Source organism: Ursus maritimus, unplaced genomic scaffold (genome assembly GCF_017311325.1).
Source record: "Ursus maritimus isolate PB19 unplaced genomic scaffold, ASM1731132v1 scaffold_24, whole genome shotgun sequence".
NCBI lineage: Eukaryota > Metazoa > Chordata > Mammalia > Carnivora > Ursidae > Ursus > Ursus maritimus.
The window spans coordinates 31,911,985-31,923,677 of NW_024424897.1; the positions used below are offsets into that span (position 1 = coordinate 31,911,985).

General features: G+C 56.6%; 1 protein-coding gene across 5 annotated transcripts; it reads right to left on the reverse strand.

Moving 5' to 3' along the window:
• SEPTIN4 (septin-4) lies at window positions 1–11,206 on the reverse strand. Of its 5 annotated transcripts, none has more exons than XM_040640900.1 (12): window positions 11,105–11,181; window positions 5,874–6,167; window positions 5,382–5,475; window positions 4,859–4,945; window positions 4,232–4,355; window positions 1,708–1,842; window positions 1,478–1,595; window positions 1,287–1,388; window positions 1,005–1,101; window positions 754–916; window positions 489–588; window positions 1–218 (listed from the first exon to the last, which is right to left on the reverse strand). In XM_040640900.1, exons 1-12 carry the CDS (start codon window positions 11,105–11,107, stop codon window positions 159–161), a joined length of 1,377 nt encoding a protein of 458 aa, XP_040496834.1. In that variant the 5' UTR covers window positions 11,108–11,181; the 3' UTR covers window positions 1–158. The 5 variants fall into 5 exon arrangements, with proteins under 5 accessions (XP_040496834.1, XP_008693725.1, XP_040496836.1 ...); XM_008695503.2 differs by lacking the exon at window positions 11,105–11,181 and adding an exon at window positions 8,328–8,452; XM_040640902.1 differs by lacking the exon at window positions 5,874–6,167 and having other exon boundaries at window positions 11,105–11,206.
• Window positions 11,207–11,693: the final 487 nt, after the last annotated feature.

An 11,693-nucleotide genomic window follows, 5' to 3' on the forward strand; every position in this document is an offset into this window, starting at 1 on the left:
TAGATTTGTTAAACTTTATTTCCTCTGAGTCTCTGGGGAGGCAGCAGGGATGTAAGGCGAAGTGGCAGTAGCTGCAGGGGCCTGAGCAGAGCTTGTGCTGGGAGGGGCTGGCTGGGCAGGACAAAGAGGAGATTTAAATATCCAGGATTGAAAGCCAGCTAATGGGTCTCCTTCATCTGTCTTTGGATTTTGTGCAGCATCTCCTGCATCCGCCGTAGCTGGAATGGGCACAGACAGCAAAATGGGGCCTTTTAGAGTCCCACAGTGTTAGGGAAGTGCCCCCACACTCTGATCCCTTAGCCAGGGTCATGGTAGTAGCCCAGAGGTGTGATGGAGACCCTGGGTAGAACAATCAATCCACCAATCCAGGACCCAGATAGGTACCGGGGCCAGGAACCTTCTTACTCCCAAACCAAGAAATACTGAGATTTATAATTAAGCAGGAACCCTCCATGCTGTCAGTCCCTACCACCCCATACTGCTCTCACCTCCTCATCTTTCTCTCGGATCAGCCTCTCCGTTTCTGGATCTGTCCCTGGTGGGACAGCAGGGATGGGGAAGTCGGTACCACTCTCTCGAGTCAGTTTGCTGAGGGGAAGGGGGAAAGGGGCTTGGTAAGGCTAGGGGGACCCCTGCTTGGACTGAGCCCAAGGCCTGTAGAACAAAGGAAGAGCTTGCTCTCACCCAAGGCTGCACTTGGGATTCCCCCCCACACCCCGCCCCCGCCAGCTCTGTCCTGGCTTCTGGCCATACTTGCGATTCCTTTCTTTCACCACCAGGCGGGTCATGCTCTGGATGCACTGCGCCCGGTAGTTCTCATAATGTGTCTCCCGCGTCACATCCTTCAGGTCCTGCATATGAGTACGCACCAGCATTGTCCTCAGCTTCACAAAGTCGCAGTGTCCTGGGTTTTCCACTGCATAGCAAGGCTAGGGGTCAGCCAGGAGCATAGGGAGAGCCGCTGAGGGCAAGGAGATACCCTGGTCACAAGCTCAGTGCTTTACCTTCCACGATGCCCCAGGGGTAGAGCCGGCCCCGAACTCGCCGCCCTCTGGCCTCTACCACAGTGTTGCTGCCAATTACAGCAAATGGGATGCTTTCCTGGAAGAAGTTGAGGGGGCCTGTCAATACCCCCCGCTCTCACCTGTTCCTTTCCACCTTTATTTGTATTTTCTCTGCTTCGTTCTAGGAACCAGGGTCCTCTCCCACCCCTTAAAAAGAATTCTACTTCCCTCTTCTGCCCCAAAGAAGCAAGATGGAAAAGGGGTGCCTTGGGGTGGCCCCACCTTTAGGGCTTGGTCCTGTAATTTGAAGTCCTCATCCTCATCAGAGTCACAGTCTGGGAACTGATAGACCTTGATTCCAAAGCGCTCAATCTCCTCTCGGATCTGGCAAACACATGAGGGGCCCACAGTTCTGGAGACCCCGTCCTTTCCGGAAGCCCACCTGCTCCCCCGCCCCCACCAGCTTCCCTCACTTTGCGTTTCTTGCGCTCCACTTCAGGAGGTGTCAGCGTGTCCGCCTTAGCCAAGATAGGCACGATGTTGACCCGCTGATGCAGGGCCTTCATGAATTCCACATCCAGGGGCCGGAGCCTGGGGAACAGGGATGTGTGACCACGGGCGAGCGGCAGCCCTGCCCTGGCGCTCTCAGACTGTTCCCTCGGCAGCACCTGGTGGTGTCAGGAGCCTCAGGCTCGGACCGTACCCGTGGCCGAAGGGGGAGATGAAGTACAGGCAGCAGTGCACCCTGTTGTCTTGGATGTTCTTGCGGTTCAGACCACTCTCGTCTCGGAAATACTGCTCAAACTGCTGGTCGATGTATTCGGCCACAGGCTTCCAGCTGCGGCAGGGACAGACAAGCAGAGAAACTGTGGGAGTGGGGGCTGCCTCGGGAGCTCTGGGACTACAGAGTAGCCCATGCCCTGGGCAGGGTCCTCAGGGCTCTGTTAGTCCCTGGCTTGCCTTCCCACATCTTCAGGGAGGTACCTGGGCGCGGCGGGGGTGTATCTCACCTGTCCCACTAGAAAACCCGACTAAACACACAGGCCAAGTTCAATAAATACTAGTTTGATGAGAGGAAAAGACCAAGGTGAAAACAAATCCAATAAGAATAAGGCGCCTGCAGGTGAACGCCAACTGGAAGCCAGGGCGGCCCTCAGTCGGGTTCACAGTCCAGCCCCAGAACCTTTGTTCATGTGCTTCTACCGTCGCCTCCACCTCTCTAAACCACCCCATCCTTCAAGGCCACGGCTAAGAGCTATCTCTTCCAGTGTACATCAGCGCTCTCCCCTTCTCTCCACCACACGGTGAAATCATACATGTTATAGTCAAGAGCTCCAATTGTCAAGTCTTTTGCTCTTCTGTTACTTAGCTTCATCCTCACTGACAGGTGCCTGATAGGTGGACACATAAGCATCGTCACTTTCATTTCGTGCATGAAGGAACTAAATCTACAGCAGCTAAGAGACAATCCAGATCATTCTGGCTAGCAAATTCTCTACCCAGCCACGCCCTTGACCTTCTGACTCCTCAGTGTGCTTGCTGCTACGCTACCTGACCTCTTTCCTAACTTGACTTGATTGCCACACATGTGAGAGAACTGCTGCCCCCACCCCCCCCACTACCACTAGACCATAAGCCTCTCAGCGACCAGGATGACACATACTTGTTCTGTATCCCTTAAGATGCCCAGCACTGGCTGGACACCTAGTGTATGCTCAATAAACTCCTGCTGGTTGACTAAACAAGCATATGTGCAGGCGCACTGTATACCGTGAGGCCGAGCAAATGAATTATTATCGTTAGGGAAGGGACGAGGAGGTAAGTAGATTGATTGAAGGTGGGGATGCTACTTGGTAGAGTAGGAACCAGGTGCTGGTTGGGGTAGAGTTTCATGGCAAGCCCCAGGTGCTGAGACATATACCTAGCGATGATGACACAGAGGCCCCCTCGATCCATCAGGAATATTTCCATCAGAAGACCACGTACAGTGCCAGCACAAGACTAAAGAAGAAATGCCCCCTCACCCCCCCCAAGGCTAAGACTCTGCAGTTGAAGACGAATCCGTGTGCTAAGCCAAAATCACATACAGTAATGATAAAGCATGTCATGGGGATCCAGAGCACAGAAAGGTCTATAAGGGTCTGATGAGTCTGTGGGGCAATTACCCAGGGTCAGCTTTCTGGGCGTGCCACCGGTGCAGTCAACACAGGGCCCTGATCTCAGAAGGACCCACCCTTGGTTTGCTTCTCTGCTGTGGCCATCTTGAAATTCATCATCATTTTCAACAGGCAGCCCCGCCCTTATATTTCGCACTGGTGCTGCAATTATAATCTTAAAATCCATGAGTGTAATGTAAACAGCTCTTTACTTTTGTTTTTAATGCACATTCACATGCATCATTCAGGGTGATTTTCAGATCAACTGGGCAAGGTGGTAAGGGCCAGTATCTTTCAGCTGAAGAAAGAGGAATGCAGTCATTTGCTTGAGCCCTCACAGTTACTAAATGCTGAATCAAGGTCTGAACTCGGTCTAGTGGTCTTAGCACCCCTTGCCTGACTTCATCAAGGGCACCACCTCCTCTCCTGTCTTCATCATTCATTCTCCTCATCTACTCACTTGGGTCTGACCATTATCTAAGCATCCTTCCAGTTCCTGAAAAAAGAAAGCCAAGGATGATGGCATATGTGTCAAAGTCACCTGTTCTTCTAGCCTAGAGGGTTCCTGTAGTTTAAACAAAGTTCAACCCAATTGTCTCCCCTTCACCTCTTCTTTCTCCTCCTCACCCCTTCCTCAAGGCACTCTCATTCCTTTAATAAAAGTGGTTTGTGGCACCTAGAATGTGGCTGGTGAAAGAAAAGGAAGGAGGGAGGGGGGTGTTTATTGAGCAACTACTAGGTGTCAGGCCCTGTGCTACTTGTTTTCACATGGGTTTGCTTTTTTGAGGCTTTCTTATCTTGTGTCTTCATCCCCATTATGGAATTATAGGTCAGAGTCAGAAAGGACATTAAAGAGCATCTATTCCAACCCTTTCCCTCTTATTTTACAGGAGGAGACAGCCGCTCAGTAAGGGCAGTGGCATGCTCAAGGCCACAAACTTTCCTCCTGAGAATTCTGGTTATATCTGTGCCTGTGGGTGCACCCGTGTGTGTGTGCGTGTGTGCGTGTGTGCGTGTGTGTGTGTGTGTAATACGAAGAGGGAAGCTGGGGCTGTGCTTGGTCAGACATACCACTCTGTGTTGTTGACTGCATCCCCAAAACCCGGTGTGTCCACAATGGTGAGCCGCAGCCTCACACCCTTCTCTTCTATGTCCACTGCATGTTTTGTGATCTCCACAGTTTGCACGATCCGTTCTGGAGAAGGGGGAAACTGAGGCCAGGGCGAGGGCAAGGACCTGCCCAGTCAGGACAAACCACCCACCCCAACCAGCTTTGCTGCCCAGACTGCCTCATCCACACTGCCCCCCTTCCCACCCCAGGCTGCCTGGGGGCCTGTTCTCTGGGAACCAGCAAGGAGCACATTTCCCAACACAGGAAATGCCGGTGGCTGTTGGCTCTGGCCCCAGCCTCTTCTCTGCTCCCGGCTCTTTTCTTGGATTCCTGGAATCCTTTGGGGGTCAGAGACTCACTCAGAGAGAAGGATTCTGGTCCCTGCCCTGCTTCGGCACCCAACTCTTTAGGGAGCTGGCTGGTGGGCTGCCAGGCTAGATAGGCCTATGGAGAGATGCCGTCAATCCCTCTAGGAAGCCATGGTTTCCTGCCTGCTGGAGAAGGCCCCAGCCCCCAGGGTCTGGCATGGATTTGATTTCCCAGGTCAAGTCTACATGCCTGTCTTCATGCCCCTCTCCTTTCCTTACCTTCGGCACTGAGTAGTTTCCGGTCCCGGTACAGATCAGTGAGGAAGAGGCTATTGACAAGAGTGGACTTCCCCAGGCCAGACTCTCCTGACGGGGCAGAGAGGACAGAAGATAAGAGCTATGGCCAAGAGGCAACCCCACTAGAACAAGGTATGGAGGGAGCTGCTTTCTTATCTAATTGGGAAGAGACAAGCAACCATAGCATTTTAGAGCTGGAAGGAAGCAGAGAGAACAGCTTGTCCAGCCTTCTTATTTGAATGAGGCCCAGCGAGGGTAAGAGATTGCCCAAGGTTACACCGAAAAAGGCATATATTAGAAAGCTGTTGATCAAGTGTTCTTTGTACCACTCAACACCCTCTCACCCCCCACATGTATACTTTTGGCCACCCACAGCTCCTGGGTATTTTGCAAAAAGGCATAGCCACTGGCTGCTTTCTCCTTCCTTACCCATACCCCCACCCCACATATATACCATCCCCACCTGCAACACCCCCTACCCAGCCCAGCCCTTCCCCTGCTCTACCTGCCACCATGAGGGTAAAGTCAAAGCCCTTCTTCACAGACTTCCGGTGAACTTGATTGGGGAGGGTCGCAAAGCCCACATACTCCTTGTCGTCCTAATGGACAGGAAGGCAGAGTGCATCAGAGCGAGAGGCAGGAAGGGCCCCAGGACCCAACACCAGCCTTCTCCCTCCCTCCTAGGTCTCTGCCCCCACCCTAGAGCAGCATGGTCAGACTCCTTTGAGACCCATCTGGGGCCACCAGCTAGGCTCCTGCCCCTACTAATATCAGTTTCCAATGCACATGAGAGTCAACGCCACAGAGCTGGGGCTGACACAAGACAGAGGGGCCCCAGCTCAACATGCACGCGTGCGTGTGCGCACACCTACACACACACACACACACACGCACACGTGCACGCACACACACACAGACACTCGGGATCTCTCTGCTCCCTCCCTGGGTCTTCCTGCACCAGCCCACTGAAAGGCCAAGGCAGGGCTGGCAGCTCTACCTCAGAGGAGTCATAGGGATCAAGCTTGCCCCAGGGGCTGCGGGGCCGGGCTGAGGGGCTGAGAGGGGCCGAGGCAGAGAAGTACTGCTGGCTGTCAGAGGCCTGGGGCCATGAAGGGGGTCTGAACTCCAGGTCATCCTGGCAGAGGTCCGGGGCCTGGGGCCTTGGCTCCAGGACTTGGGGCCTGGACCCCCAGATCTTGCCCTCTGGCTGGTGGCAGCTCTCGCTTCCTGGGAAATCCTTCACGAACTTGTTCAGTTCTGCATCATCCGTGTCCTCCAGGAAGCGCTTGATCTGGGGGTTGGAGGGTGGGGCGGGGTGGGGTGGTGGGTAGGTGGCACAAAGGGGAGAATGAAGGAGGAAGACCGGAGAAGGCGAGAGGGAGAGAGAGGAAAGCGCTTGCTGTTAGAAGGGAAAGAAACTGCACTAGCAGCTAAGCCAGAGGAAGTGTTCCCCATCCCTCCTTCACCTGCTCCTGTGCCTCCCCAGCTGCGACGCCAGGAGAGACCCCAGGATCCAGGAGCAGCCCTGGGCAGCCCCCAAAGTCCTTGCAACTGCTGTTGGGATCTGAGTACTCCCGTCCTGACGCTCCCTCTTAACAGGGTGCTCACCGCCCTGCCCTTCCCGGGGGTCTGGCCAAGCCAGGGGCCAGGGACTGCCCTAAAGGCCAGGAAGCCAGACTGAATAAGGGGGAGCAATAGAGGCGTTAGAGCTGAGCGGAGGTAATGGTTCAGGATTCAAGGAGAGTGCAGACGGTCAGGCAGAATGGGGCAGGGGCAGGGGCGGGAGGGAAGTAGGGCGGGGTGAAGGGAGCTGCCGGGGCCCCAGGTAAATCAAGGGCCAGCAGGGGGCTCTGTGCCAGCCGGCACTGCGGGTCAGTGAGCTCTAACACCGAGGCTCAGACTCTACAGGAGGCGCGTACTTCCCAGGGCTCACCGTAAAGAGCTCAGTAGAGCCCATCGGACCCCCCTTATCCAGATACCGTGCCACACCTGCGCCGAGGCCCCAGGACAGAAGGGTAAGCCTGCCAGTGGATGCTGAGCTCGGGGAGCAAGGGAGCTGGGACGGACCCAGTGAAGGAAGATAGGAGGACACTAGGCTGCTGACAGCCCCTGACTGGGGGGGACACACAGGAGGAAGCGCCCATTGTCTCTTGCCCTCTCTGCCTGGGGTAAGCTTCAGCCAGCAGTGCAGGAGGGGATCTGGCCTGAGCCATGACGGGTAGGCAAAGAATGGCCAGCTCCTCTGTAGAGACCTGTTCCCCCCATCTCCAACTTGGACAAGAGGCCGCTTCCCCCCCCCTTCCATCAACTCTAGACCCGAAAACTTCCTCTCTCCTTTGGGAGTCAGCCCCCTTTGTGGAGTGCCTGGCAGTGCTGGGCTCAGCTCTGCCTCACAATACCCACATGCCACCTCCAGACAATGGACAAGGGCCGGCTTCAGCAGCTGACTCACTCTCTGGGGATTGGCCAAGCCAGTGGGGGCTATCCCAGACCACTGTGGAGTCCCGGCCAGGGTGAGGGGAGATAAGATGGCCAACCTCCTGCAGATCCCCAGTTTACAGAAGGAAGAATTGAGGGAGGCAGACATGCACATTGCCAGGTTTATGTCAGAGGAAAGGGACTGAGATAGAAAGGCTGCAGGGAAAAGTCCCCTAAGAACTACCTCCAGGCTGTCATCTCTCACGTCCCCACACCTGCTTGTAGCCAGTCTCCAGGGCCCGCCTGGACAGAGGGAAGGAAAGAGGCCCTTTAGCTGGCAACTGGAACCAGCATGTGGGGCTGGGAACTGAACCAGCAAAAGAGGCTGTCCTGAAGCAAGCCTAACAGGCTTTTCTCACCCATAATATTTGTGGGGTCCCAGGGGAGTAACTGTCCATCCTAGTTTGTTTGTTGTCCTAGCATAGTGATGAATTGTGCCCCTTTTCACTCTCAAAGTGTCCCAGCTTGGAGAATTCATTATATGGCAACAGAGAGGAGATGGGGCTGGAGCTGAGGGGGATGGGGTGCAGCAGGTCTTGTTTTCTGGCAGTTCGAGTCTGGGGAATTCCAGGAAATCCTGCCTCTCTGCATAACCCCACAGTGACCCAGCACTTGGTCCCAGCGAAAGAGAGAAGACTGTCCTCCACCTGGTTTCCCCAAGGGCACTGAGCAGAGGGGCAGCAGTTAAGGGAGAAAAGAAGACACTGATGGGGACTCCTACCATCCCCCATCTTCCATAGTCACCAGGAACCAGCATTCCTGGGTTCCCTGCCAGTCTTGGCTGCTCATCAGGAGGGATCCACAGGGGCTCTAGACAAGGAGTCAGGACACTAGGGTCTTCACCTCCTATCTGTCCTCCCTCACCCCCAGCTTTCACAGTGACCAAATCATTTTTTGACTTTGAGCCCCAATCCCCATCAAGGCAGGGGAAAGACAGGTCAGGTCCCCCCCATCTCCCAGAGTAGCACCTTACCCCAGCTTCAGTCCTGTCCTCGGGGACAGAACTGCCTTGCCATCCCAGTGAGCGGTCCATGTCCCACGCTTCGGACACCCTGTCGGCAAGCTCTAGGTCTAATTTTATCTCCCAGGCAAAGTTCCTCACACACAGAAACAGCTTAGTCTCGATGCTCTTGTTGTAATCCAGCTTCCTGGCTTGCTCCTTTCCCTTTCTCTTTGACCCCCCCTGTCTCTGTCAGGGGCCAAAAAAGCCTGTGGAATGTCGTTCCCCACCCCCTCCTCCTCCCTTTCCCTTGGCTCCCACCCTCCAAGGACAGCTCAGCTGCAGCAGGATCACTGTTTCTCTGCAGTCCCCTCCTCCTCTGATTGGCTGTCCCATGACGCCTGCCCGCCGCCTACCCTGGTGGGCACAGCACCAGCCTCCCCAGTCTGTCTGCAGCACAGGCTCTTGATCAACCTGGCCTCTCCTATTAACCCCCAAGGACCTCAAGGCCTGCCAGAGGGTTGTGAGCTGTCCCCAAGGTGACCTGGCCTATCAGTACCTGGGGACAGCCACCCAGGAGACTCCACTCCCAAAGGACTCCAATCTCTTTCACCGTAACTTTAAGCAGCGCTGAAGTAGGGTGAGAGGCCTTATAATCCCCTGGAAATATGTTCTCATGGGGACAGCCCTGCTTTTCTTTCCAAGTGTCCCTTTGTGTTTTCCCAGCAGAGAACCCCACTGTCTCCAGGAATCTGCCCCTAGATTTCCCTGCAGAGTCCCAGCCACAGGGGCACTCCGCCCACCCTAGGATACCTGATCTCTGACTCATGAGGACCTTCCAGAGAATCAGTGGAGGAGCTGCTAGCACTTAGTCTCTGACGGGCATGAGTTCGGGCCCAAGGGAGGCTGGCATCCCAGAGGCTTCAGAGTTGCCAGTTAGGTGGGAGACAAACTGAGGGGCCTGGCTGGGAGTGTGCACATGGAGTCAGAAGACCAGTGTTTCCGGTTTGGCCAGAAACAGCCTCTGTGATTTTGAATATTATCTTAATTTCAGGGCTTAATGTCCAGTTGTGGATGGCCCTGTCTTGACTCCCAGGAAGGCTGGGGAGAGATACCTCAAGCTGTTTTTGAACTGAGGAGAGATGGTACATTTCAAGTCACAGGGTAATTATTAATGTGGCCTGTCATTCTTTTCCCATGCAAACTAAAACCCCATTGGGCTCCTGGGCTGGGGAGCTCTCCCCACCTTACCCACTGACCTCCAAAGTAGCTGGGACACTGATCTCCTTTCAGAGAGAGACCCCTTATAGACCAGTCTGGCTTGACATGAACCCATCAGCCTAAGACATGAGTCTAAAGGGCCTACAGCCGAGGACTCTGGTGGTTGTGGGGTATCTTTTAATTAGAGAGCAACAGGGTGGCTTCAGCCAAGCTGAAAGCACCAAGACCTCAGCTGAACTGAACTTAGTGTGTGGCAGAAAAAGCCCCTCTTGGTCCCTGCTGGGCTTGGCACTGGGGACAGTCAGTGCTCCTCCAGGCTTCCAGCACTGGAACAATCGCTGAGTCCATACCCATGTGGGGAGAAGGGGGGCAGGGATAAAGACAAGCACCACTTGGCCTCTCCCAGGAACCCCCCTCTGGGGAAGGTCACAAGGTCACCCAGACTTCCTAGCCAAGGCTTGGGCCTCAGCCTGGACACAGCTTGAAAGACAAAAGCCCAAAATGTTGGCCTTTTCAGACCTGGAAGCTTCTGATTCCAGTGGGCCCAGGGAGTTCCCTTCTGGAGGCTGCCCACAGCCAACATCCTGTCCCATAGGCTGGTCACGGATCTCCTGCTTCTGTAAACAGCCTGTGCGTCCCAGTGCGGAGGGCAAAGGCTGGGGGGCTTCCAAACTGGGAGGGGTGGCTGGCATGGGTCCTGGAGGCCCTGACCCCCGGCATGTGTCTGTGGCAGGCTCTGGCAAGGATGGCAGGAGAAGAGCTGGCACCCTTACAGCCAGACATCAAAGCTTCCCACCTGAGGGCCCCAGGAGGCTGGCTGGGGTGACTATTTCTCCTCCAGACATGTGGCAGGAATGAGCTCCCCCACCCCCCACTACTGCAGAGGGACCCGGTTTGGGAGTGGGGGAGTGTAGGATGCAGCAGGAGGAAGATTCCCCATGGTTCCTATCTCAGAGGCAGAGGGATAGAGCTGATCCCACGGGTAGGATGGTGGGCTGGGCTTCCCTCTCTCAGGGGTCCCCGGGCAGAGGGCGCAGTGGGAAGAGCCTGGGAGCGGCTCTGTGCCAGGCTGCAGGAAGGAAGGCCCAAGCGTCTCACCACCCCTCCTGGGGAGGCAGTCAGTGTTTGTAGGCCTCTTCTGTGTGTTTTCCAAAGGAAGTTGGTACTGGCCCCTGAACCCAGGCTAGGTGGGTGAGGAGGGGTCACCCAGGTAACAGCTGACCCAAGCAAGGGCGGGGGACCCTCAGCTCCGCCTGTCGCAGACGCGCCCTCCCCAGCCCAACCTGCGCGTCTCTGCTGGCGGCCCCCCCACCCCGCCACCTCCGCCCAGCACCGACCCAGCCCTCGGTCCAAGAACACCGGCAGCACCCCGGGGTTCGGGGCCCGCTCCGTCGCTGCTCGGATCTGAGGGCGAAACTTGGAAGCGGCGACGTAGCGCCGTCCACCAGCAGTGTCCGCCTGTGCCCGCAGCCGGAGACAGCACCTCCCGCCCCGCACAGCCAGGGCTGCAGAGCCGCGGGTCCCCGCGGAGCCGCCGGGAGCAGCGGGCCCTGAGCGCCCCGGCCCTGCCCTGCGCCCGTGCGCCTTACCATGGCTGCAGCCCGGGTCGGGCCAGCTCCGCCTGGACAGCGCCCGAGCGACCCGCGGCCGGAGCTGCGAGCCGACCTCGCCGGACCGCCGGCCCCCGCCCGCCGCCCAGAGTGCGGACCGGCCGGGGGCGGGGCCTGGCGGCGGGGGCGGGGCGAGCCGGCCCGGGGGCGGGGCCTGCCCTCAGAGATCTCGGGCGCCCGCCCGGGTGCCGGCGGCCCGCGGTGGGTGGTCGGTGGTGGGTGGGTGGGCCTTGCAGCCCGAGACCCCGGGAAGCGCAGGGTGCGCAGGGGCGCTCAGGACAGCGCTGCACGGGTCACCTGGCTCTTCCTTACTCAGCGCCTAAGAGTGACCTCTTCAGGCAGCACATCACAGTGGGTGCTTGAGCAAATCCCCAAAGAAAAAGGAAGGGCCCACCTGGCATCCCCAGGAGGAAATGTTTTTGGAAGGAGAGGGAGTTTGCCCCATGAGTTGGGAGGGAAACCATTCGTTACCAAAGGTTTGCGGAAAATGCCCCAGCTGATGTCCAAGTTAAAGGATTGACCCTACCCACTCCGCACCTCCTGCCGTAGAATGTCGGACGCCTACCTT

Excerpts from the sequence above, each read along its gene's own strand:
- SEPTIN4 (XM_008695503.2), bottom strand. The coding sequence starts at position 8,387 with ATGGACCGCTCACTGGGATGGCAAGGCAGTTCTGTCCCCGAGGACAGG. Across the intron at positions 4,946-5,381 it reads CTTTACCCTCATGGTGGCAG|GAGAGTCTGGCCTGGGGAAG; the intron begins GTAGAGCAGGGG and ends CTGCCCCGTCAG. Across the intron at positions 1,102-1,286 it reads TACAGGACCAAGCCCTAAAG|GAAAGCATCCCATTTGCTGT; the intron begins GTGGGGCCACCC and ends AACTTCTTCCAG.